Source organism: Podospora bellae-mahoneyi, assembly GCF_035222275.1.
Source record: "Podospora bellae-mahoneyi strain CBS 112042 chromosome 1 map unlocalized CBS112042p_1.2, whole genome shotgun sequence".
In the NCBI taxonomy this organism is placed as follows: domain Eukaryota; kingdom Fungi; phylum Ascomycota; class Sordariomycetes; order Sordariales; family Podosporaceae; genus Podospora; species Podospora bellae-mahoneyi.
The window spans coordinates 402337-426954 of record NW_026946360.1 but is presented as its reverse complement, the minus strand read 5'-3'; the positions used below and the strand labels follow the sequence as shown (position 1 = coordinate 426954).

Below are 24618 nucleotides of genomic sequence, written 5' to 3'. Positions count from 1 at the left end.
TGAGTCTCTGAGACTTAGAAGGAGCCGCCTTTGAACTGTAGTGTTTCGATATCCTACTTCGAAACCTTCCCTTTCGGTCTCACTTCCCTTCCTCGGCTCCGAAGCGATAGATGGCCCCTTCTTCGCGCTTTCCTCTTGTCCAGTTTCCGTCGCCAGCTGTCCTTGACAAACATGCCTGGGCAAAATGGACACGCCCGACTGATTTGATTGCCAGAGGTTGGTTTCTTGACTACACTCGACCTCCTACCTCCGCTGTAACCAGCTGTTTTGGGCATTTGGCGACTTGCTGATTCTCTCCAACAGGACTCTGTTAATATTTCGTATTTTCCCCTCCTTTCCATGTCCATTCCCCAAGGCATGGCCTCTCTCTCCAGAGACCCCAGTCGCCTGAGTCTTCACGGCCTGAAAGGCGACCAGCGATCAGAAACAGGCGAGAGCTTTTACAAATCCGACAAACCCTCTGGCATCCCAGTTGCTACGGGCCGTCCCGGAAGTGGCAACCCGGTCACTTCGAGACCTCCACAGGGACAGGGACGCCAAAAGCCAGGCACAAACATTCCGCACCGCTTCTTGACTCCAGCTGAGTGGGCTCGTGTAGCTCATGGACTCGGGGCAATCAGGGAGGGAGAAACGCACCAGGTCGTCCACCCTTCTTCCTGGTATTGGCCGCCGAAGGGTCTTCCAGAAGGCCTCTACCGAGATATCGTCACCCAGCGAACCAAATACTTCTACTCTTATCACATCCTGAGCGTCCTGCGCTGGCTTCTCATGCTTCTTCAGATCATCCTTGGAGCTGTTTTGACAGCCCTTGGCTCGTTCCAGACGACCGACGGCACCCCGGTTACTGTGCTGGCCGCCATCAACACTGTCGATGCTGGAATACTCGCTCTTATGCACAACAGTGGGTTGCCTGATCGCTATCGTTTGGACAAAGTTGAGTTCGTCAAGGTTGAAGATTTTCTCAAGGTTTGTGGCCGCTTTGCCTGTCTTGAGCCCTTGGTTAACCCAGTTTGGTGACAGGAACTCCTTGATACGGGCATTGTCGAGCAACACCAGACCGTCGACGATATTCTCAGCGATTGCTTTGCACGATACCAGAAAGCCAAATCCATTGTCCTGGCTAACATGCCCGAGTCCTACACGACCCAAGCAGCACCATGGATTGGAGAAAAAGCGCCGATGATATGTCCTGATCCGTCCGCCCATTTTGTCATGTCGGTTCAACCACAGTCGCAACCGAGCCAGGACAAGCAGTAGTTATCGGGTCCTTTTGGCGTGTATTTGCGATACTGCACAGAGAGAGGTGGGGATATCAGACTGCTACAAATATCCTGAAGCATGTTAGTGATTGTCTTTCATATGTTGGGCATTTGGCAATGTATGGAAATTTGTGCCCTCTCAGATGTATTTGAAGAGGAGAAGGCCTAAGTGGAGGTATCTGTGTGATGAGGAAATTGAGACTGTTTGTTTTTTGTCTGTGTTGAAGCTATTATGCGAAACTGGTTGGAGGTATAGATATTCTGCAGCGAGCTGCTATAATCGGGAGGGTAATCTTGAAAGTTGTCAACACGATTTTATGTACGTTATGTGCTCCCTTTCATGCTCTTCCCGTGATTCTGCAAAGTTCAGGCTGATTTCCTGGCTCAGGAGGTGCCCACTGTAAGACCATTTCCCCAAAACGGGGGGAACGTTCCGTCATTGATAATGCCAAGCTCGAAGCGGCCACGAGGTCAAACAAAGCAAGTGACTTCACTTTTACAGCCATTCCTTTCAATCTGAGCAGAATTTCCTACTGAGACAGACGTCGTGCCTTTTGCAACTCAACTGCAGTGTAGCCAAAACAAAGTCCCATCGCACTCGCAGCCAATGATTTGGCCTTACGAGATGATACCCATCCAATTGCTGGTTACCGATCGTTGATGCACTTACCGGCCTCTTTTCGTCAGCGGCGGCAGCACGGTTATTCTTTGCCTTGTCTGGTTGACCGCTTACGTCCAAGCTATTCATCCTTTTAAAACATCATTATCAATTTGATAGTTGCCCATCCACCAAGATGGCGCCACATCACCGCCTCCCCCGCATGGCGGTCTCCTACGGCCGAACCAGAATCCTGCGGTTGACAGTGCTGGCTTGCATAGCCTGCACGACACTGGTAATGATCATGCAAATTGGGAGGGCGTGGTCCCGTGGACGAGATGGACATCGTCATCACCTGTTGCAGGGACCTTCACCGGGTTGGAAGACGACTGAGGAGGGGCTTGTTCCTGTCAAGAGCAGGGAGGAGCTTGGGAGGGAGATGCTAGAGTATGTAAGGGGCTTGCCTGGGTTGCAAGGGGAGGTGGCGGTGTTGAGTAAGAGAGTTAGGGTTGTGGAAAGCAAGGAGAGGGCGGTGGGGGAGGGGAAGATTAGGAGGGTAGGCAGGGGTTTTTTGGAGGGGCACGGGTTTGCGAGGGTAGATTTGACGCCGCCGGCTGCTGGGGAGGGAAGAAGCGACAACGGGGATACGTTGAAGCCAGAGACGAGGTTGCCGGTTCCGGGGGTGGTGGAGGTGCCGGTTGACGTGCCCAGGGACGACATAGGGGACCCGGGTGAGGTGTTGTTTGGGATTGCGTCGGATTATGAGAGGGTGTCGAGGGATGATTTTGGGCTTGTGAGGGACTGGGCGAGGTTTTTGACAAACCATAGTGCGGAGAGAGAGAGGAAGGAGAAGAGGAGGTCAAATGGAGCGGGGTTGCTATTGGTGTTGAGCAAGGCAACTGAGTCGGAGGTTATGGAGGTGAAGGCTAGGTTGTGGCAGGCTGGGATTGATGGGACGGTGTTTGTTGTCGAGCAGAGGGAAGGGAAGGATAGTGATCGGTATAAAGGGGGTGTCTATGCGCAGTTGTTTCAGAGGCTGTTGATGTCGAGGTTTGGGAAGGGGGAGGTTGGAGCTGGGAAGACGAGAAGATGGTTCGCGGTAGTGGATGAGAAGGTGTTCATACCGAATTTGAGGAATTTGGTTTGGGAAATGGATACAAGATTTGAGGATGGAGGAGAGTGGTTTGTGGGATTGCCGACCGAGAAAGAGGACTGGGCAGATGATGAAAATGGGAAGCAGATCACATATGGAGGAGGGGCAATTGTGATGAGTCCTTCAGCACTAGATACAGTTGGTCAGTTGATGTGCTTTCAGGCTGGTGGGAAGGGTGGGAATGATGAGGTGAAGGCTGACAGCAATTGGGGGAAGACACTTTACAAGTGTTTGGAGCAAGAAAGATACCTCAAGATGCAGGTCCTTGTGGGTGGAGGTGGCTATTTTCCTGGTGAGGGAAGCCAAGGCCAGAGGATGAGTGGCCGGCCGCTGGTTTTGCGCGCGGACAAGGATCCTTTCAAATTTTCAGCGAAAGGTCATCTTGTCAGCAATGTTTGCGGCGAGGAATGTTACCTTCAAAGGTTCTTGTTCGCAGACAATTGGGCTCTCATTAATGGGCACAGTATCACAGCCTACCCGCGCAGAATCGAGGTTCAGATGTCCTCCCAAAAGATGACACAGCAAAAAGGATTCCAAAACAAAAGTGGTGGAGGCGAAGTGGCTGACAAAATTGCCGTCCATTCAACGTCGTCGGTTGGTGAGGGCCAGAAAATAGCTTGGAGGGGTGGAAAGACCAAGACCTGGCGACTTGTTAGCGCTGAAGTGCGTGATGATGGCAAGGAAGTCTGGCAGGCGTATGTTAATGAGAAGGGAATTGGCAGTAAAGAGGAGGAGAAGTCGGATGTGGACTCTGTCATTGTGTTGGTATGGGAGTTTTGAGTTGCATAGATGTTATGGCGCTCAGTGCTTCATGGGGTTCCAAGAGTGAATGCCCAAGTGTATTGTCAGAGCACATAAGATGCTGAATTAACCAGCGATTAAAGTCAACAACGTCCTAGTTTCAAACTGGTGTTTGAACATGCACCGCTCGTTGTGATTCTGTTGCCCTTTCAGATCAAGAAGACCGGTAGCTAAGGCAGTCTGAATATACCAGATATGCTTTATCGGGCTATCAAAAGGAAACTCTATGTTGAGTTTTTGCCTCTGAATCATTGCGGCTGGCCTGCCCCACGAGCAACGGAATCGGCGGTGGTTGCAAGCCCTGAAGAGCAAGTTCTTGGTCTCCTGATTTGTGTATCTTATGATATTGTGCCTTATCTAAATTTACACCATCACGACCATCTCATGTGTCTATAGCCCTGCACAGTGTATCTGGTTTGCAACCTGCCTGCTCTATCTCGGCCTCTACGTGATGTTTTGATGACGATGTAAATAAACCCCTGAGCGACAACCACCACGCACGGACCACACTCCATCTACAGTCCTCTTTCCTCAAGCCCATTGAGTGAACATACTTGGCTTTCTTCCCTCGCTGCCCGCCTTAAGCAACAGTGACACTCTGAAGATATATCCACCCTTACAGGGTCCCTTGTCGCCTCATCCATATCGATGCCAGCAATGCTGAGAGGGAACATGAGATCACAACATTGTGTTCCCACCCACTTTGCTCTGCCTGCCCTCCTTTACTTGAGCTTTCCGTGCAATTCCAAAATACTGTACACGCGGGTCCTGGACGCGCGGGGCCGATCCATCCACCTGCCATATTGGAGCCCACGTAAATTTCCCAAGGAATTAATCTTGGTTTCTCCTCTCACTTACCTCCCTTACCTTCTCTTCACCACTACCAATTATCAGATCAAGCAAGAATACTGTATTGTTGAAAAGTATCAACTTGCAATCCCTTTCGCTATTCCTGTCTGGTCAACCACATCGCCTTCCATCTTGCCAATCGTATCGTCTGGGTTTCAGTTTTCTTGTGGCAAGTCGTTCTGAGTCGAGTCGAAAGACCCCATTTTGGGAGATTCTTTTCGACTTTTCGCGAGTCTCTGCGACTTTTTGCGACCTTTTGGCCCTTTTGTGCACTTGGTAAGTCCACTATGTCCGCTAAAAGTCAATTAGTATTGGCTTTTGATATCTCTAAGTTACTAACAGATCCTGTATTAGTCGGAGTTGTCTTGCAAGTCGCTTGTCTGAAATCTGGAAATTCTAGTCTTGGGTTTAGTGAGTCGCCTGCCCCAAAGATGGGACTAAAGAAACCCGCTACTAACCAGCTCGACTATGGTTTTGTAGTACCTCTAGTGTTCTGGTGGCCTCTCTGTACCGACTTCAGCAACTTGCTGAAAGCCCTTCGAGGTCGTCTGGCTTTGAGAAGCAGCACATAGTTGGACTCATATTGTCTGTAAGTTGTGCAAACAAACATCTTGTACTTGCTGTGTATCCCTATTGACATCTATCAGGAGTCACAGCCCTGTTCTAGTCAGCACTCCTGCTGGCAATTTGGCAGGATCTAGGATATCTTGCCGACTTCTGGCAATCTGCTTTTCGTCTGAAAGGTAATTCATAAGACTAGTATGGGTGTTTTATGACGTCTATCTCTCAACAGAATATTTTCGTCTGAATATTGATCTCATCTTTCAGGAAAGAGCCAACGGCTACCTTCGGTACTATCTCTCTGGCTCAACAGGGTCATCAACTATTGTTCGGTTCAGCGCCTGCACATATCAACCACCTGAAAGTACCCTGCATAGGCACAAACAATGCCGGAAGGCATGCGGCTTCGCACCACTTCCGAGCGGAGGGCTCCAGCCCGGTTTGGAGACCCGGACGGGGAAGGCGAGGAGAATTACATCGGTTCTCAGGTGCCACAAACTGACGACCCCAACTCGAACTTTCCTCGCCCAGTATACCAATTCGACAACCAGTTGGCCCGAGAGTGCGCCTTTCCTACCTTGCCATTCAATCACCCTGGCCCAGGCCCCTCTGGTGCCATCCTCAACGAGAAGCGGAAAATCAGGGGAGTTACGATCCTTTCTCAACACCAACCCGCAGTTTCCGCTGACACCGGTCATGACGGCAGTGGTGATTATCAGGACGAAGAGGATCATGAGAGCGAGGCCAACAAAGAAGATCAAGCACATCAAACAAGGAATACATCCATCAACCCTATCACCCGGGATCAAACAACCATCTCTGGAAAGCCCAATCCCGCCATTCAGAACCATGGCCACCGGGGCCGCCTTGCCTATTCCGCACCAGCCGAGGACTGGATTGCTGCTGCAAACCAACCTGAGGCTCACGATGATTCGGATCTTGATGCCATTTTGCCCGGGGCAAGTCAAGTGGACCCGGAACTGCCAAGTTTTGGGCTGGATCCCCGAGATAGAGATCATGACGATGTCGGAGACTGGACTCGGACCTCATCAGAGTATCATTTTGACATCAGTCCGTCACCTCCTGATACAGCATCTCCACATGAGGACCCGTTTGTGACACACCCCGAGGTGCCTGGCAATGCGCTTCCCGAGGTGGGAGTCTCGCAGTCACAGCCCCAATCAAGGCGGCCCTATACTGTACACATCGACAGAGATGCCGCTAAGAGAAAGGCTGAGGAGGTTGAGCGCAACCAGACGCGCAATTTTGATGTACGTATTTCATTTCTGAAGATATAGACTGTAGAGACTAACCTTTGAGTGATAGCTGCGTAGACTCGGCCAGAGAGCCCCCGACTGGGTGAGTCTGTCAGACAGCGCGAAATACATCATTACCTATGAAATGACCAAGACTGGCATGTCATTCGTACAGTTCATCCGCACGTTTCGGCTGAGCGCTTCTGAGGCCACCGAGTTGATGAACTTGGTCGGTGAAGAGCAACGCAAGATTGATGATTTCGACAAGGAGATCAAGAAACACTTGCATGCTGCTGATCTCACCTGGATGGACGAGTACAACAAAACCCACGCTCCACTTATCACCGACCATTTTACCGCCAAAGAGATTCGACTGGCAAAGGATTTCATGACTTTCATGGGCTTTGGGGACATTGCTTCCAATCTCGGTGGATATGTTGGCGTTGGCGCTGGTAGGCGGTTCCCTATTTCGCTCAACCACTTCTGGGGAGATGGATTCAGAGACCTACCACCCCATTTCAAAGTCTTCTGTTCGGAGGAGCTTGACAAAATGGCCAGCACCTGGGATGAGGTGCAGAAAGAGCACCCGCCACGCCTGTCAACTCCAGAGATGCTGGTCAGGCTTGATCCTCCGCCTGGTACAATCAACCCAAGGAGACTCCTCATCAACCCAGAGCCCGCCCCATCTGCCCGGCAGCCTCCCGGCCAATATCATCTTGCTGATGATGCCTTTGTTGCCGACGCTCCGATTCGGAATCCTGCTCTCCCACTTCGTTCAACCACGGCTTCTTTCCGTCCAGGACTGCATGGACACCAACCGCATTCCGTGGATGCAGGTTATCGTAATGCCGAACAAGCACAGCCTGTTAATTTTGCACAGCATGATTTTCCAGCTTTTCTACCGGACCCAAGCTATGGTGTTCCCATCAACCCCTTCGCTAGCATGCCTCCCCCAAGCATGCCTGGCAGTCCTAGACATTCCCAACACGGTGGCTGGCAGCGTTATTTGCAAGTGCAGGACGAGCCTCAATTCCCTCAAGGGCCTCAGCATCAGCATATTTACCACGACAGAGGGACGCAGTGGGGCCTACCGGACCGCTACCGTGAGCCAGCAAACGTTCATTTTGCAATGGCAATGGGAGAAGACCAAGAGCTCAGACAACCGCCCATGATCATTCGGACTCGCTATCCTCAGCCGCCCGCACACTCTCAACAACCCCTGGATATCGATATGCATCAGGAGCTCACCTTGAGCCCGGCCTTTGGCCATGCATCCAGTCGAGTAGTACCTGGCAGCAACCACAGAGAGCATCCCGATGCTGCAGGTCTCGTGTCTCATGGTCGTGCCCCTGGACCAATGGATCATCGCCTACAGCAGATGCCTAGTCATGGTCGTGGTGACCGAAGCAGCCAAGCATTTGATCCGCGTCAGTGTGTGCACGCATTCCGTGCTGCTTCCCAGATTGCTGCTTACCCGTCCGGGATGGGCCATGTCCCTCAGGACCATGTCTCATCCGGGGAGCTGTCAAGGCGGAACATCGCCAGTGGCAGTGGGACTGAAATGCCACTTATGAACACTACCCAGCTGGCTTTGCTGTATCGCACATATGATCAGCCCCGTCCATCAAGGGGGACGCTGCACCACACTGCTGGTTATGTAGGGCGTTCAGCTGGCACGGGTCAACTCTCCCATCTCCAAGGCAACTATTCTATCCCGGTCTTTGGTAGACAAACTGGTCTAGAGGAAGCTAGACATGTTGGCAAAATGAGACAGAAGGATGCTCAAGCGTCCAGCACACAACCGCCGAAAGAAAGCTTCAGCGAACCCCTTCTCAATTATTCCCGACCCAAGATCCAGCAGCGAGATCCCAGGTTGCGCAAGGAGGTTGATAAGTTGAGAAACAAGTTTCAGAACACCTGGACTTCGTCATCAGAGTCAGAGTCGGAGCCAGAAGAGAATGAAGAGGATATTCTGCGGCCCTTGAAGGCCCGCCCTACGCGTGTAGAGCAAATTCCGGATGACGACGACAGTGACAACGACTTTGTTCTCACCAATGAGGACGAAATCCAGGAAAACAAGCAGGAATGGAGATCCAGGGCATCTTTGCCGTCGAGAAAGAGGGCTATCTCAGCCGGGTCTGCGCCAGCTGAACCGAGAAAGAGGTCAAACACAGCAATCAAGAAGTCGGCCAATACGGTAGCTCCTGTTGCTCGAGCGACCAACAAGAGAAAGGCAGGGCAGACTCAGGAGAGCCAGGTCGGTCCCAAGAAGCGTCGTGTGAATGACGAAACATCATCCACCCGTGCTAGCTCCAGCACAAGCCGCAGTCTGCGAAGGAAATCTGCGCCCGCCGTCGAGGATCTTTCCGATGGGGGGGAGTATGATGAGGGGAAGAAAAACAAACCAGTCAGGGGAAGACGCCAGCCTGGGGGTGTCTGGGGAGACGCCAACACCATGTTTACAAACGGCCTGGGTGGCTTTATGAAGCGTTCTGATGTAGCTGCCCTGCCCAACACCAAGTACCGACCCGGCGGATCGTTCGGCGGTGGAAAATGGCTGGAAGAGGACACTGGGATCATGTGGCTCCCCGTGAATCCGGCAGAACAATGCAGGAAGAATGTGGTTGAAAATCAAGCCACGTCAAATTGCGCGTCGGGGGCCGAGGTTGTCGGGACCGGAGAGAAGACAACCAAAAAGAGCACAAAGACGACGACTCAGGCTGTCAAGAAGACTATCCGGCTGGCTTCTCAAGCAGCCACGCCCTCTCCTTCCAAGATAGTGTCGTCACAAGTCACCCACTCGTCAGCTACCATCGGGCACAGCAGTCCAGCCATGGCCCCAAAGGGCGAGAGCTTTGAGGAACTCCTGTCGTCCAGGGGTTTTTACACCCGCGAGAAGTTTGAGACAGATTCTTTGTTTTGGGCCTACATCTCTGCGCTGGGCCCGCCGTTCTCGACGCATCCCGGTGCGCCAACTCCACAATCCCCTCCCAAGGGAAAGAGCCTGGATAACAACATCCCAACCCAGACACGCGCCGAGCATGAGGTGTATCTAGCCACTCATAAAGCAACGGGCGGTGAGGTATCCCGGTCTCAAGACGAGCAGACACAGAGACAGGGCCAACAGAATGAGGAGATCCAGGAGAAACTCCAAGAGAGTACTAGGGAGACTCAGGGGACACAGAGAAACCAGGAGACCCAGGAGAAGCCTTGGCACGAATCCCTAGAGAAATCCCAGGAGATGTCTGATGGTGGAAACCAAGAAGCGGGCCATACCATCGAACAGACCCCACAGTCCGCCGGAGAAGTCCACAAGGAGATTCAACAGCAGAACCCACAAGCTGGGGAATCGAAGGAGAATGACCTCACAGATGTTCTCAAGAACCAAGGCTTCGATTTGGACAATCCACCAGCACTCGATACAACTGAGAAGCTGGGGAGATACCCAACAAGGTTGAGAAGCTCTGTGTTTGGTCTGATTCCGAGTAACGCGGGTTCATCTTCCGACTCTTTCTCTTCTTCCAAACGGACTCCTAGCAAGAAGCCGGTCACCAGCAAGTCTGCGAGTGAAGAGCCTACTACAACAGAGGCTCCTGCCGAAAAGACCCCGAAAGAGCTTGATACCGAGGATACTGGCACCGAGAGGCATGTGTCTCAGGATCCAGCCAGCACAGGCGCCATAGGCGGTCTCATGACTATCCGGACTCTCCGTCCCCGGAAAGGCAAGGAGGACCTTCGGAGAAATGATATGAAATGACAGGACTTGAAACGCGACACGCAAAGATACACTTGCTCAAGTACGAGCAAGATGACTGGCAACATGGAAAAGCGTCGTCTCAGCAATCGCCTTGACTTCTTAGCAAGGGCGAACACAACAGAAGGACAAGAGTGTGTGTTGATGTTGATTTGCTTCCCCAGTATTAGCATCGTGACACCACAATCAGCGATTGGGGTATTTCTTTGTTGGGTTTATTGTACAACAAACTGCATATTACGACTGGCATGCATTAGGATTCGATATTGGTCCAGGAAACGAAAAGCGCCAGAATTTAGGCTGCTTTGGATCAGGAGTTTGACAAATTTCGCGCTCGACGTTCTTTTCCTGCCTTTCTTTGATAAGGCGATTTGGGTGTTTATACCCGTAGTAGGATTGGGTTGCAGGTTGGGTGCTTACTGCTTTTGCGTTTACATTTGCATCCCAGGGGAAAGGACAGGGTGGCAGGGGAATTGTTTGGGCATGGCATCCAGCATGGATGGTGTTATTGGGTCGGTATTTTGAGATTCTAGTTCTTGCATCTGGATCTCTAGGCGTCTGGTGTGGCTCATGATACCCGGTTCTTTCTGCTATATATGTTGGCTGGAGAGGACGATTGGGAAGGCATTTCGAGAGTCTGCGGGATACTATTTCGACTGTAGGATTCTGTAGAATATTTTAACTGTAGGGTTTTGTATGGCGGGCGGGGAGTTGGCCTTGAAGATGAATAATGATTGTAAACATGGATAAAGATAAATATCTATAAACGTAGTCGTGAAGCTTGGTGAGGTGTGGAATATCGTGAGGCTCTCTCTACGTTGCATACGAAACGTCCAGATAAACCGTGCGTTTTGTCAAAGACCTGACCACCCAACTCAATATCAACTAAAGGCCTAAAATACGTTCAATTAGCTACAAAAAGCTATACTAGGGCCTAATAATCAAGCTGGTATATACTAATTAATATATTAATATTGTCTATTAACTAAAGTTATTTTAAACTACTTTGCTGATATAGATATAGTTGAATTAATAATTTTAATAGTTTAAATATATAGCTATTACTTTTTTACAAAGTTATAGTTACCGCCGTTTAGTGTTAAGAATAGTACCTCCACTTAAGAGCCAATGCTAGCCTAAAATACATACTTTTAGCTATATATATGCTAAAATATGATTAAAGTAATAAAAAATATAGTATATTATATAGCTTAATATTGCTATACATTCAGTACACTTTTTCATATAGTATAAGTATTAATAGCCATTAAATTTTAGTTAAAGGTATATTTAACTATTTATTTAATGCAAGCTTGTATATCAAATAAGAGCAGAACCTTAGTAAAAAAAGCACGGATCACAAAGACATTTCATATACAACGCACAGCTCAAGGTGCGCGTGCGCGTGCCACAGTCTGCCTCCAGAAAAGGGGGCGTTTTGACAGGGATCAGCTTGCGGCGCGCCACAAGCAGTGCTCGCGCGCAGTTTAATTACTTGGCTGGCGCTGGGCTGGAGAGACGTCAGCTCTTGGTTGTGGCCGGTCCAACCTCCAAGCTTCCCGCTCTGCAACCTGCTGCGCCATCGGCACCCCACGACGTCGATAAAGACAAGGCCTGCAGTCTTTTGCTATAATTCTTGAACAAACTACAGAAATTTGTCAATTCCAGCTCCCATCTTTCCCGAACGTTCGTCGTACCGGCCGTTGTAACCGCTCGACCGCCCCGAGTCCCCCGTAATTTGGTCCACCTTCCGAGTACAACAAGTTTCCCAACCTGGGCCAACTGAAGCATCGACCGACCATGGCGCCCCGAATCGAACCCCAAGAAATCGAAACCTACTGGAACATTTTCTCGACCCGCACCAATGGAGGGCAGTTCCTCACGGGCGAGATGGCCGCGCCCGTCCTCAAGAACTCTGGGCTCCGCGACGACCAGCTCGAGCGGGTGTGGGATCTCGCCGATGTGGATAACGACGGCAACCTTGACTTTGAGGAGTTTTGCGTCGCGATGAGGGTTATTTTCGACTTGCTCAACGGGGAGTACGCTGATGTCCCCAAAGTGCTGCCGGACTGGCTGGTCCCGGAGAGCAAGAGCCATTTGGTGAGCGCGAACAAGGCGATTAGGGGACAGGAGCCAAAGATGGAACGGGTGGAGGATGAGGAGGAGGAGGAGGGGTTGAAGGATGGATTTGATTGGTATATGAGCCCGGAGGACAAGAGCAGGTATGAGGCGGTGTATAGGGAGGGGAGGGATATGAGGGGGGAGATTAATTGTAAGTGTTGACTTGGTCTCATTACCCACTGGGTGGTTGAGGAGATGCTAACAAATGAGAACTAGTCGAGGCCCTCAGCGATCTCTACAACAGCTTGGACGTGCCGGACACCGACGTCCGATCAGCATGGAACCTCATCAACCCCAACGCCTCGCAGACGATCAACAAGGATGCCTGCCTGGCGTTCTTGCACATCCTCAACTACCGACACGAGGGCTACCGCATCCCGCGCACCGTCCCGGCCTCCCTCCGAGCGAGCTTTGAGCGAAATCAAATCGACTACCAAGTCGACAACCAAGCCGCCAAGTCGCGGTGGGCCACCAAGGCCGACGACGAGACATCAACAGGCAGAAAGGCAAAGTTTGGTGACCAATATCTCACTCGGTTGGGGAGAAGCGGGTTCACATCCAAGGGCACGGATTTCACCACGACGAAAAACAGCGATGCCGAGTGGGAGGAGGTCAGGCTGAAGAAGCAGCTGCAGGAGCTGGAGGACAAGCTTGCCAGGATTGAGCAAGGGGTTGAGGCGAGGAAAGGTGGCAAGCGGGACTCCAAGCCAGCGCTGGTCAAGAGGGAGTTGGAGCAACTTTTGGATTACAAGAGAAAGGAGCTGCGAGACTTGGAAGAAGGCAAGGGGAAGAGCAGGACAGGAAGCAACCTGAAAAGCGTCAGCGAAGACCTCCAGACCGTGAGGGAGCAAGTGGAGGGATTGGAGTCGCATTTGAGGTCGAGACAGGAAGTTCTTGAGCAGTTGAGGAGGGAGATTGAGGAGGAGAAGATCTCTCGGTGATGCAAGGCGGGTAATAATGTATAGTGGTTCACAATGACGAGCGAGTTTCCTGGCATTGATGTATTCGGGTTCTTCATTATGGTATTAGGTTGATTCTCTGTATCGAGGGGAAAACAAAAGCCATTCCGCCCATCGCCTGTAAAGCACACACCAAAGTTCATCATGGGTATAACTGCTTGCTCGTCTGTCCGTCCTTTCTCTTCCGTTTTCTGATTTGTCTGCCGGCTCTGGAGCCGCGCTCCTAAGCAATACTGCCATTGATGTACTGGTCCACCAACTGCATCCCCAATGTTCTCCCCTTCGCCAACCAAACGCCAAAGCTAGGCAGTCTGATCGAGCCCATCCTGCCCACGCCTCTCCCCCGGCCAACCGCGCAGGCGAGAATGTCAACTGGCGGGCCCTTGGCAAGGACAGGCTCCTTGCCCTGAAGCAGGCTCAACTCAACATTCTTGGCCACAGAAGAGGCCTGCTTCTGTGTGATCATAAAGCCAGCTCTCGGCTTACTGACGATATCCCCCACCGCCCAAACGTTATTCCCCGGCACACCAGTCACATGAAGGAACTCATCCACGAGCACCGTCTTGGTTTTGGGGTCGAGATGCTTCGTATCGACGTAATCCGAGTTGGGCACCATGCCCTGCGTGGGCAGGTAGAGGTTGCACTCGAGGTTTTGGCCGTTCTCCAGCTGGATCGTGTACTTGTCGTCGGCAGAGCGAGCAACATCCTTTACACGAGCCCCCTTCTGCACAGTGACGTTCAGCTTCTTCAGCTCGTTCTCGGTAGCGGTACTGAGAGATTCCTGCTCGCCGGGCAGGACGTGCTGGCCAGAAGCCAAAAGGGTGATGGTCTTGGTCTTGCCGTATTCGTACCCCAGCTCGCCGGCTACTTCCACACCTGTGGCTCCCGCGCCGGCAACGATGATGTGGCCGGCTTTCTCGACCTTGGAGGCGGTTTCGTGGAGGAGGTTGATCAGGGATTGATAGTCGGAGTTGGCCTTCCAGGGGGTGTCGTTTGTGTAGCGGGCTCCAGTGGCGAGAACGAGGTGGTCGTAGACGATTTCACGGGTTTGAGCGTCGGCAGCGCTGTTGCTGAGCTGAACTTTGACGGTCTTGGCGGTGAAATCAGAGGAGATGGCTTCGCCGATGACGAGCTCGTACATGTTGCTGGGGTATGGCTGGAGGGCTTCGGAGAGTTCGCGGAGCATCTTTTGGTCTGGGATTTGACCAGGGATAATGGCGCGGACGGAGGCGATATTCCAGTAAAAATGAGTGTTCTAGAGGTGAAGGGGGGTTAGGACATGTGGTGACGATGAGGAGGGTCACGTGCAGGCGACTTGCTTTGGAGACGAGAATGACCCGTAAGTTGGGGTATTGTTGATGCTTCTTGAGGAGTGCATGGGCGACGTGAAGTCCACCGAGGGAACCACCCAGAATTACGACTGTTTTCTTGTCTGCCATTGTTTTGGTGATGTGGTGGTGGTTGTTATCTTGTTGTTGGTTTGCAAGTGTGGCAGATTCGGAGATTTGAGAAAGGAAACGGTGTACGGATGAGTGTGACGGGCACCCCTTCCCTCTTATACCCAGCGAAACTGTACAAGCTATGGATTTTACTTGGGGCCCGGCATCTGAGACGAACTCAAACGGACGGTGGGTGACTGCGTGTTGCGCGAGCTGTCGCTTGAATATGCATGGCTCGGTCTCGGATACAGAGACACAGCATGATGCTACCTAATTCAGCTCAACTATCGATAGTTTTGTGTCAATGCGACAGAAAAGGGAGATATTAGCACCGTCAGACGACAATCCAGTGGCTTGTTCCTGGGATGATACGGCAATGCATGCTGCTAGCCAACAGCCAACGTTGTTGATTTCGTGTCCCCTCTGGCTGCGCTCCCCTGTTAAGAAGACGGGATTCTGGATGTCGATCCAAGAGGTTCATCAACAGCCCGTGCCGGTATTTGGACAAAATAACGGACCACATGCAAGGGAGAGCAAAGAAACGGGGGGGAAACGCCATCCATCAGTCATCAAGGAGCCTTGATGACATGGGAATTGGAAATCCAGGTGCAAAAAGCACGATAGCATCTGTCATCACAGCCTTGATGGCCAGGGGGGTCGATAAACAAGACGGGACGGGCCCGAAACCCCAACCCCGGAGCTAATTGCCGCCGATGTGCCGACGGCGGTGGAAAAGGAAAGCTAATCCCAAAATAGCCCTACCCCTGTGAGATGCACCAATGCTTGGCGGCTCGGGCGGTCACTGGATGAGCCGAACAAAAGCTGGAAGAGCAGATGTCGTCCGAACCTTCTTCTGACTGAACGTTGTCTATTGCTCGGGACCGAAGCACCCCATGTTTTGCCATGTTTGGAAGACACCTACGAGAATCTGTCGATAAGTGGCTGATTGTTCGTGTCGACTGTACATTGTTTTTCTGGCCGCATAATGCACTGCATGAAGCCTGGGGTGGTCAGATTCGAAGCTCTCAAGAGTCTGTCCTTGCTGTCACGTTGCCAAACATAAAGCCACCACTGGCCACTCCCAAATTTCTTGACTGGAAATGTATGATGGTGGCTGTATCCTTCCGGTAACATACTTTTCTCAAACCTACTTCCTGTCATCGTTTTGAGGTCATTGTGTTGATGGATCTCACACCAAGATGGAGAGACTGCCAGTGCACCGGTGCTTGGAGATTTCGATGGCCCTTAAAGTTGAGGGTCCGTGTTCGTACGATGGTGTTGTGGGAACACTCAAATGCCCTCTCAACAAGCATCCTTAATTCCACCTGCCTCCCGCTATCAGACTCTCTCTCGAAAACTCCGTTCCCGTCTGACAAGCCCGTCTTGTGTTCGGATTTGGATGGAGGATGACCTCACGGCCCACCTCCCTTCCACTCACATGCTCGCATGTGCTCCACATGGTCAGGACAAGCAATTGACCCCGCGCTTTCCGGCTTAACCACCCCGTGCCTGACCTAGCTGACCCCGCCATGACCCCAACAAACAGGTCCAGATCTCTTCTCCTCAACACTTGCGACACTTGACAGATTCCCTAACTATACAACCAGCACTCAGCACAGCAGGCACTAGAGATTTCCCTTTTCCAAACCCTTCACACACTACCGCAAAAATGGCTCACAGCGAGGCTTTCCAGAAGGCTGTTGTCGACTCCAAGAAGTTGACTTCCAAGCCCTCCAACGAGGATCTCCTCGAGATCTATGGTGCGTCCAGTCTCTCCTTGCACTAGTCTGTCAGCGTCATCTAACAGGTTGTGCTCTTCAGGTCTCTACAAGGTCGCCACTGGCGAGAAGATTGCCGATGCCGCCAAGCCTGGCATGTTCGACCTCAAAGTGCGTCCACCTCCCCCTCTATGTTCCCTCCGCGGCACCCGCTAACCCGACATCACCATAACAGGGCAAGGCCAAGTACAACGCCTGGCAAGACGTTGACAACAAGGGCTTGACCCCCGAGCAGGCTCAGGAGCAGTACGTGGCCAAGATTGAGGAGATGAAGACCAAGTACGGCTATGACGCCAACAAGGAACCCGAGGCTGTTGGCGGTAACTAGATGCACCGCCGCCGATTATATCGCGAGAGGTATAACATTGGCGCCAAAGAGCTGTCATCTAATCATTGGAAATCTATTCATACCCGTCAACGAGTTCATCACCGAGCTGCGCACCCTGTCACTCAACTATTTTCACGCAAGCATGCTTCACATTCTTTTTCGTGCCCTCAGATTGCCCTCACCCGCCTCTCCTCTCTCTTGATATTCCTCACCATCTTTTAGCCTTTGTTGGGAATGGTTCTTTGGCCTGTGATTCCATCACACCACAGCTCCGGCTGAGAGGAGGACTCCCCCAGCTACAACAACGACGCCAGTGAATACTCAGGTTCATGCGGCCCCAAGTTCTGACACCTCCATCATAATAGTATTGACGCCAACGGCGTTCCAAAATGCCATAGCTGCTTATCGGCAAGCACCCGCACCCGCAGCTGCGAACTTTAACATGTCCGTAAACCCGGCCTTCACGTTGCCGAATTAGCCGGATCTGCCGGTGCCGGGAGCGCCACTGCCGAAACAAAAGACGAGGGTGAGGTCACGAACTGTGTAGAGGGTGGTTTGCCTGGGTCGTTTCGGGTGTTTTTGGGTAGGTATTGTGTCCTTAGGGGGTAGGGAGGGGTATGTATAAGAGGTTTGATGATCAGCGAGAGTTTGGTGTCTTGTATTCAGATTGTCGGTCTTGTTTGGGTCGAATAGATATACCTCTTCAGTGAACAGGGGGGTTAGATTTATATAGCATGTTTTGGCTTTGGGAAATGAGGTGCTGTTCTTTGCGTGGCTTCGGAGAAGATGTTGATGTGTGTATTGGCTAAACAAAAATATAGGGTTAAAGGAGGTCAAAGACCAACTCTGAAAAAGAAGCGGGCGCCGAGACTCGACGCCGGACCTCTCTACCAGCGTGGCCACCTGCTTGTCTGTCTCTCCCGGCGCACCAAAAATGCTAGGATGGAGAGGGAGCGTTGGAAGGTGCTGCCCCCGACAGTCTTGGTTGGTCTGTTCAGTATGAATTGGACTCGACACCTTTTTTGATGTTGAAGGCGAATCATTTTTCCACGGCGGGGAGACTCTGCTTCCGTGTTGGCGACATCTTACTGAAGGCATAGCCACAAGACTGATGTCACAAGAACGAGGAGGGTAGAGAACGAGAAAGAACATGTATTGCTTCACGACAACTGACCAGCTAGCCAGCACCAAATCAGACCATTCTATCCAAGCCACCTCAGGTATCATCAGGTATATAGCTCATCCGTCAAGCTGTTCAGCGCCAGCCCATCCTCCGCGATGTCAGGGACGTCAATCAAGAAGTTGAGCGGCATCTCCACAAGGTTGCCCCTGATGCCGCTGAGCCACATCTTTAGCTCACCCACACCACCGGGAAAGTTCTCCTTGACAACGTGCCCGTAGTCGACCTTGCCGTTCTTGTACCCTTCCTCTGCCTGCTCGGCCGGCTCGCCGGGGATGACAAAGTGCTTGGAGAAGAAGTTGTCGTAATCCTCCCAAGTCCTGACCTTGTCGTTGGGGACAGGGTGGAAGGCCCTGCTGAAGATTTCGGTGTTGCGGCGGGCGGTGCCACGCCACAAGTTGATGAAGTCGGGCGAAAGAGGGTCGGCGACGAGGCGGTCCGAAGGGGAGTCCCAGTCGTAATGATTGACCGCGTCGTGGGTGACAGGCGTCCAGTTGATGTCAGGACGGTCGGGATGCTGGTGGGGAACGAGACCGAGGTGCTTGCGATAGAGGAAGCGGCGGAGGGAGGTGGCAAACTGGGAAGCCGTGTACGGGCGGCTATTCATATAAGTTCTGATCGGCGTCGGGTCCTCGATGATGACGGCAATTTCGGAGTCGTGGTCGCCGAGCTGAGAGCGGTCGTTGAGGTTGGCAGAACCGCAGATGACCAGCTGGTCGTCAGCGATGAGGACCTTGGTGTGGATGTAAAGCTGCTCAGAGACAAAGGCGTCGAGCTCATCCTCGGGGCTACCAGTCCATGGAACGCCGAGGATGGACAGGCCGCTCTCCATGTAGCAGGGCGAGACGGTGTCCCAGCTCTGGTCGGTCAGGGAAGTCGCGGTCGCTTGGTAGCGACGGTAGTAGCTATTGTTCCCGCCGGAGTTTGAGGAGCTGTACCGGTCCTCAAAATCGCGATGGGCAGCTTCGTAGCTGACCCCGCTCTCGCGTTCGGCACGGGTCATGATCTGACTTCTGTTGATGCGGTCATAGTTGCGGAGATTGTACCAGTTGATGTACCTGTAAGGGTCATGGACGCCTTCCCTCCTGAGTGTCTCGATGATACTGCTGCCGCCGCGGTTGATGCTGTTGTACTGGAACTCCATAATCGCGCGGGTGCCAAGGGCACCTTCAGACTTGAGATCGCCAGCAAAGGCAGGAACCGCAGGCATCATGATAATGATCTGGAAGTCTTCATTGTTTATGTGAGCACGCAAGACACGATCGACGATGGCTTTGCCGATCTTGTTGCGAACCGGTCTCTGCTTGTTGGAGGTGGCTGTGATGAAGAACTGCCGAGAGGTTAGCACCCGATATAACCCTGAACAATAAACAAGACCCGTACCTGATTCTCAATGTAGACAAAGTGCTTAGCGTTCGTGATGGCGTCAATGTAGGCGTTGGCGATAGAATGCTCGGTTCTCACACCAAGCGACCACTTCGAAACACTTCTCGCCAACTGGATGTTGGCGATGCCGTGCTCATTGGCATTGCAGACAGGAGGATGAGGCGGCGCCTGGACCTGAGAAACACCGGCCTCTTCTCCACCTCCTCCCCAGAATTTGCCCAGCTTGGAGGTGATCTTGGACTGAACGCCGCCCAGGAGCTCCTCTCCTTGATCCATCAAGGCATGGGCGCCATAATCGGAGTGTTTTTGAACTCCAGGGGCCGTGAGACGGTGGACCTTCAAGTTAGTACGACCGGAGTATTTCTTGTCAAAGATGTAGTTCCTAGCTTTGGGTTAGTACACCGGGCAACACGCCGGAGGCTGCAACGAACCATCGTTCACAGAAATGCGTGGCCAAGCTGTCCACAATCGGCCCAGACAAGCTGATAGCAACGTCGGCCCACCCCATTCTCGATGCCTTAGTCCGGTCGACTACAATTTTCAGTATCAACCAACTGCATGGCAAGTGTTGATTCCACTTACGCTTGTTGTTTTCCCATTTGTTGACCTCCTCAAAATCATACACTCTCGCGTTGTTGAAATCTTGTCCCGGGAAAATGATGTTGTCCAGATTACCTGGGTGCGCGTCGGCAATGGGATGGCCTATTATGGTGAGCTGATGTCCTTGGACTATTTATACACACGAGACTTACTGTTCGTGTCGTATCTACCAAAGCCTTGACATGTTATTAGCAGATATTCAGGTCTTGCAGTTACCACTGGGACTTACACATATCTAAGCCACCCATGAAAGCCACCCTGCCGTCAACGAGACAGAGCTTTTCATGGTGTGCCCAGAAAAGAACCACATCATCGGCGGTACCATACAGACCCTCAACAGCGTTCTGTGATGCTTTGGCAAGGTTGAAGTTCTTGAGATCGAGGCTCACGAGACTTGTGTGGAGGTCTTGGAGACCCGAGACAACATTCTTGGCTGGATGATGGTCGGGATATCTGAACACTTTGATGTTGGGATGGAGTCCCTGAAGATGATTCTTGGTGTGCTGTCACGGTCTCAGTTTCTGATCAAGTCAGGTTTAACGTCAACGGGTAAGCATTGTCTCTTACAGCCGAGTTTACTATGACAGTGATGAGTATGGATACCCCTGCGTGTCCGTGTCAAGATAAACTCACGTGTCAAAGCAGCCTCGACCTCCTTGTAGACGAGTACATAGACCCTCACCCCTCGCTCAGCAGCGGCTTTGAGCAGTCTGTCCAGGCGGTATTTCTCATTCTGGGCCGGGGGTCGGCGCAGGTACAGTTCGGGGCTGTGATGTGCAAATACGAAGCGGTCAGCTGGTTGTCACAAGACCCAAACAAGATTCCTTCTGGGACGGTGAGGACGGGTCGGCATTACCTCAGCCACCAATCGAGGATGTAGATGGACTCTCGGGCCTCTGGACAGGATTAGCGGATGTCTTGAGTGTGACTGATGAGACATGGGGGGGGTGTTATGAACCTTCAATAGCCATGGAGATGGCCCAAAAGTAGGTTGCGCCATCCACATACCACTTCGCATTCCCTCTCGACCGAGGGGCAAATGAGCAATGGCGGTTCTCGCTGAATTCTGCACACTCGCTCTCACGACATTGGTAACCCTCGTGCGTGTGCGAATGCTTGTCCTCTCCGGGCAAAATGTCATTGAGCCCCTGCTTGGCCTTACGAAGGAGGGAGTGGATAACCATGGTGCCAAAAGGGCTAGTGACGAGCTGTCGACAGGCGGTTCACAGCAATGATCAACAGCGTGCGTTGATGTTGTGTTGGTGTTGCGGGGGCGGGGGCGGGGCCGATCGGGAACTATTTCAACGTAGCAGAACGGGAGGCAACCAACGACGACCGCACGAGGACAGCAGAGTGAGGAAGAAAAAGACGGGAGAAAATACCGTACGATAAATCCAGCAAGTGGATAAGACGACGGAATCTGCACCTAATATTCCCAAGCAATGCAATCCGAAACTAGAAACGGCAAGAAAAATGGTATCCAGTCTCCAAGACTGCGCATGTCAATGGCCAGCTGAGCTGAGGCAAGGATGCCCCTCACCAGCACAGTGATCGATATGGTGTTATCACCAGCCGCCTTCTTGGCCCCATTAGAGCTGCGAGAAGTCCCAATGGTATCGCAGGTAGGATCAAGCTGACTGTGTCGCCGTCCGCCGAGATGCCGGGCTGCCGGGCTGCCAATGGGAAAGCCGTCGTACTCGGAGTCCAGCAGTGGTCTTGCAACGACGGGAGGCAATTCGCTACGCTGACGGCAATGGCCCATCTGATCGAGCATGAAGCAGATGCGACAGCAACTGCCAGTCTGATAGGGCTGAAGACCGGTCCGGAAGCGGAATCCCCATCCGCAAGCCCACTCACTGATCCTGACTTGCATTCTGCGGCTGTGTGGCGGGTATTGGGACGGTGAATTTGATCTACTCCGTACCTAGCAATAGCATGAAGCTGTCGTGGTGGGACCGCATGTGACGACGGTTAAGCGTACATCAGAGAGTTGATGTCGTGAGGTAAAGCCGGCATTGCCCGATGTTCAACCCAGCACAGCATCCTCATCGGGGCCGTGACTGTGATTGTGCAACAGGAAGCGTGAAAGAATGATCGTGACAGTGGTCAAGTGCCATACTTTCCATGCCTTCTGAAATCCATGCTCCTGGTCAAAGAGCCCGTAGGGAGTGAGCGTGGTGAGGTTGTATTGGCGGCGCAGTGGCTGGTAAGTCGTAGTGGGCGTCATGTCGGTAAGCAAAGGGCCCGAGGTCGCTGCGCGCGTCTTGCCGAAGGAAGCCCACGCACCCGCGGGGCTAAGTGGCCGCCGCTGCCAGGCCCGGAATGATCTGCGTCAACAACCTCACCTGTCACACAAGCATCGGTTGTGGAAGACCGTTTTTGTTAAGGTGTTGCAATTCGATGAGAGGAAAACATTCGGATCCTCGCAGCAGGAGAGAATCCGGAAAGGGACTCGAAGAAATCATGATAAGAGACCCTGTTTGCTGAAGAGAACCCCCGCACTAACGAGGATGTGGCAGCCACTGCGAACTGGGAACAAGGTCCTAATTCAGCCTTAAACCAAGCGGGAACCCCTGGCTGTCCCTGTTTCTTAGGGTTTTTTTTTCTGCAGCATTGTGACGGGACCTTCCACATCTTGGGCTGGCAAGTGTGGGAATGGTGTGTAGATGGTGCTGTGTCCCTGGCAGCAAGGGGGAGCAGCTTCCCATTCCCCGATGACGGACAAGCCACTTAACCACATCTCAACAGAACAATACTATACATCTGCATGCATACGCATATGCAGATGCAAAGAACCTTTCCCGCCTGCTCCCAACATCCCGTCCCTATCACGAAGGACCGGTGAAGCTTGATGGCCTGTGAATCCAGATTTGCGAGTGCACACGACCAAGTACTGCCCCCCCAAGGTTCGTCGTTTACCTCTCGCTTTCCCGTCTGTTGAGCCATGGTTCAAGAAGCAGTGATGCCCCCCACCCTCCCCTCTCTATCACACCCCCCTCCCCCCCATCTTCTCCCAGGAAGAAGCAATGCTTTATACCTCGACTGTTCTTGCCCATCTCAGCATGCTTGTTCTCTGAGATATTTAAATGTTCTTTTCTTACCTTTATTGTCACCTTAAGTGCTCTCCCCTGGTTAACCTGACCCACAGCATCAGTAAATATCTCACGAGTTCTTTGGACATCACTTTCACTTGTGCTTCCCCTATGACTCTGACAACACCACCATAAGCCGAGATGCAAGCACCATAACAGCCACACACCGAAACAGAGTCTACAGGTCAACTACAAGCCGCATCAGTTTGAATCATATACAAAATCTGTCACCATGACGTCCCCATCTCAGACATCCGTCTTCCACCCCGAGCACCACGCTCACCTAATTCCTTACATGGCCGCCATCTACGCCTCAGGCATCAACATCGACCGCACCACTGCCATCGGCCCTTTTTTACCTCCCCTGTCCCTCGAACGCCTCCTGATCTGGTGGAAAGACCGGATAGCAGAGCATCAAGCCCAGACCCGCATCATCATCCTGCTGCTGCCTCCGTCCGAGAATGCAAACCAGAAGCCAAAGGGCGAGGACCTCCGCGGGATAGCCATGGTCGAGCTTGATCAGTCGCAAGCTGGTGATTTCCGAGGTGTCATCGACCTGCTGATTGTTGGCCAAAAGTTCAGGAGGCAAGGAGGGGGGAGGAGTTTGATTCAAGCGTGCGAGTATGAGAGCGCGAGGAAGGGGAGGTCGCTGTTGGTGAGTACCTACCCTACTTTCTTCACAGGCTTTGTTACTGTTTTTGGTGTTTTTTTTTTTTTTTTTTTTGTGGAGAGAAATGAAAGGATATGAAGGTATGCTAACGAATCTGGCTACACGCCGACAAAAGACGGCGAGAACAGAGACAGATTCCGCCTCCGAGCTGGCATTCAAGAGCTGCGGCTACGTCGAGGTGGGCAAAATTCCAAACTTTAGCAGGACCAGCGTTGATGCGGCCACGAAGAGGGGGGTTACCCTCTTCTATAAGGATATTTTACTCCAGACCCAGCAAAGCCGAACGACTGCGGGTGCCTAAGAGCCTTGTACGGCGCCAGGGCTCAGGAGTAGGAGTTGAAGGAAGCAAGGTCGGGCTGGTTAGCGGATCGTCTACGGCTGTTGAGGGAGCTTGGGTTTGAAGGGGCCAGTAAAGACGGTACGAGGTACCACCACGGAGGTCACCCTCCAAAAAACTGTGGGATTCCAGGTTTTCAGCACGTTTCGTTTCAAGCCATAAGTTTCATTTTCTTTTCCAGTGTTCCATTATTCGTAAAAGGCAGCGGGTGGTGTCAGAAAGATAGGCAATGACTGCAAAGTCCGTTTTCCTTGGTTGTTTTCACACTTTTCATGGTTTGGCAAGACTGGGCGAGCAATCTCTTTTGATATATCTATCGCCACGAGACTCGGGAATGCACACCCTCATTTATCCTGAGAATGCCCTCTCCAATCGCGTGAGAGGGTTCGCTGGGCACAACTTATGTCGAGCCTGCTGATGCCTATGAATGTATTGCAATGTCCAGTCTCACACGGAGTCTTCGGCTCAATAATTCATCTCGCCATGGCGACAATCAC

At 52.1% G+C, this 24618-nt stretch overlaps 8 protein-coding genes across 8 annotated transcripts; 6 read left to right on the top strand and 2 right to left on the bottom strand.

Annotated features, from left to right (window-relative positions):
* Positions 1-339: 339 nt before the first annotated feature.
* On the top strand, positions 340-1257 carry QC761_122810 (uncharacterized protein; the record flags this gene model as incomplete). Its single annotated transcript, XM_062875544.1, has 2 exons — positions 340-966; positions 1021-1257. The coding sequence occupies 2 exons, from the start codon at positions 340-342 to the stop codon at positions 1255-1257; spliced, it is 864 nt and encodes a 287-aa protein (XP_062736110.1).
* A 796-nt stretch (positions 1258-2053) lies between these two features.
* Positions 2054-3790, top strand: QC761_122800 (uncharacterized protein; the record flags this gene model as incomplete). The annotated part of the gene is made up of 1 exon (XM_062875543.1): positions 2054-3790. The coding sequence occupies one exon, from the start codon at positions 2054-2056 to the stop codon at positions 3788-3790; it is 1737 nt and encodes a 578-aa protein (XP_062736109.1).
* Positions 3791-4478: 688 nt separating this feature from the next.
* On the top strand, positions 4479-10234 carry QC761_122790 (uncharacterized protein; the record flags this gene model as incomplete). The annotated part of the gene is given in 7 exon segments (XM_062875542.1): positions 4479-4936; positions 5015-5071; positions 5141-5249; positions 5308-5342; positions 5362-5403; positions 5489-6492; positions 6548-10234. The coding sequence occupies 2 exon segments, from the start codon at positions 5608-5610 to the stop codon at positions 10232-10234; spliced, it is 4572 nt and encodes a 1523-aa protein (XP_062736108.1). The 5' UTR covers positions 4479-4936; positions 5015-5071; positions 5141-5249; positions 5308-5342; positions 5362-5403; positions 5489-5607.
* A 1366-nt stretch (positions 10235-11600) lies between these two features.
* END3 (endocytosis defective-related protein) lies at positions 11601-13336 on the top strand. Its single transcript, XM_062875541.1, has 2 exons — positions 11601-12503; positions 12569-13336. Exons 1-2 carry the CDS (start codon positions 12032-12034, stop codon positions 13291-13293), a joined length of 1197 nt encoding a protein of 398 aa, XP_062736107.1. The 5' UTR covers positions 11601-12031; the 3' UTR covers positions 13294-13336.
* Positions 13337-13360: 24 nt separating this feature from the next.
* QC761_122770 (uncharacterized protein) lies at positions 13361-14792 on the bottom strand. The gene is made up of 2 exons (XM_062875540.1): positions 14649-14792; positions 13361-14566 (listed from the first exon to the last, which is right to left on the bottom strand). The coding sequence occupies exons 1-2, from the start codon at positions 14748-14750 to the stop codon at positions 13535-13537; spliced, it is 1134 nt and encodes a 377-aa protein (XP_062736106.1). The 5' UTR covers positions 14751-14792; the 3' UTR covers positions 13361-13534.
* Positions 14793-15540: 748 nt separating this feature from the next.
* QC761_122760 (uncharacterized protein) lies at positions 15541-19417 on the top strand. The gene is made up of 4 exons (XM_062875539.1): positions 15541-15877; positions 15950-16510; positions 16572-16639; positions 16704-19417. Exons 2-4 carry the CDS (start codon positions 16420-16422, stop codon positions 16854-16856), a joined length of 312 nt encoding a protein of 103 aa, XP_062736105.1. The 5' UTR covers positions 15541-15877; positions 15950-16419; the 3' UTR covers positions 16857-19417.
* QC761_122750 (uncharacterized protein) lies at positions 17989-22501 on the bottom strand. Its single transcript, XM_062875538.1, has 8 exons — positions 20981-22501; positions 20879-20918; positions 20645-20789; positions 20252-20525; positions 20175-20198; positions 19854-20124; positions 19420-19804; positions 17989-19366 (listed from the first exon to the last, which is right to left on the bottom strand). The coding sequence occupies exons 1-8, from the start codon at positions 21204-21206 to the stop codon at positions 18083-18085; spliced, it is 2649 nt and encodes an 882-aa protein (XP_062736104.1). The 5' UTR covers positions 21207-22501; the 3' UTR covers positions 17989-18082.
* Positions 22308-24576, top strand: QC761_122740 (uncharacterized protein). Its single transcript, XM_062875537.1, has 4 exons — positions 22308-22680; positions 22771-22928; positions 23171-23769; positions 23900-24576. The coding sequence occupies exons 3-4, from the start codon at positions 23347-23349 to the stop codon at positions 24083-24085; spliced, it is 609 nt and encodes a 202-aa protein (XP_062736103.1). The 5' UTR covers positions 22308-22680; positions 22771-22928; positions 23171-23346; the 3' UTR covers positions 24086-24576.
* Positions 24577-24618: the final 42 nt, after the last annotated feature.

Excerpts from the sequence above, each read along its gene's own strand:
- END3 (XM_062875541.1), top strand. The coding sequence starts at position 12,032 with ATGGCGCCCCGAATCGAACCCCAAGAAATCGAAACCTACTGGAACATT. Across the intron at positions 12,504-12,568 it reads TATGAGGGGGGAGATTAATT|TCGAGGCCCTCAGCGATCTC; the intron begins GTAAGTGTTGAC and ends AATGAGAACTAG.
- QC761_122770 (XM_062875540.1), bottom strand. The coding sequence starts at position 14,750 with ATGGCAGACAAGAAAACAGTCGTAATTCTGGGTGGTTCCCTCGGTGGA. Across the intron at positions 14,567-14,648 it reads AACAATACCCCAACTTACGG|AACACTCATTTTTACTGGAA; the intron begins GTCATTCTCGTC and ends CTTCACCTCTAG.
- QC761_122740 (XM_062875537.1), top strand. The coding sequence starts at position 23,347 with ATGACGTCCCCATCTCAGACATCCGTCTTCCACCCCGAGCACCACGCT. Across the intron at positions 23,770-23,899 it reads GGAAGGGGAGGTCGCTGTTG|ACGGCGAGAACAGAGACAGA; the intron begins GTGAGTACCTAC and ends CGCCGACAAAAG.
- QC761_122750 (XM_062875538.1), bottom strand. The coding sequence starts at position 21,206 with ATGGTTATCCACTCCCTCCTTCGTAAGGCCAAGCAGGGGCTCAATGAC. Across the intron at positions 20,526-20,644 it reads CTTTGACACGTGAGTTTATC|CACACCAAGAATCATCTTCA; the intron begins TTGACACGGACA and ends AGACCGTGACAG. Across the intron at positions 20,199-20,251 it reads CATGGGTGGCTTAGATATGT|GCTTTGGTAGATACGACACG; the intron begins GTAAGTCCCAGT and ends TAACATGTCAAG.
- QC761_122760 (XM_062875539.1), top strand. The coding sequence starts at position 16,420 with ATGGCTCACAGCGAGGCTTTCCAGAAGGCTGTTGTCGACTCCAAGAAG. Across the intron at positions 16,511-16,571 it reads GGATCTCCTCGAGATCTATG|GTCTCTACAAGGTCGCCACT; the intron begins GTGCGTCCAGTC and ends TGTGCTCTTCAG. Across the intron at positions 16,640-16,703 it reads CTGGCATGTTCGACCTCAAA|GGCAAGGCCAAGTACAACGC; the intron begins GTGCGTCCACCT and ends TCACCATAACAG.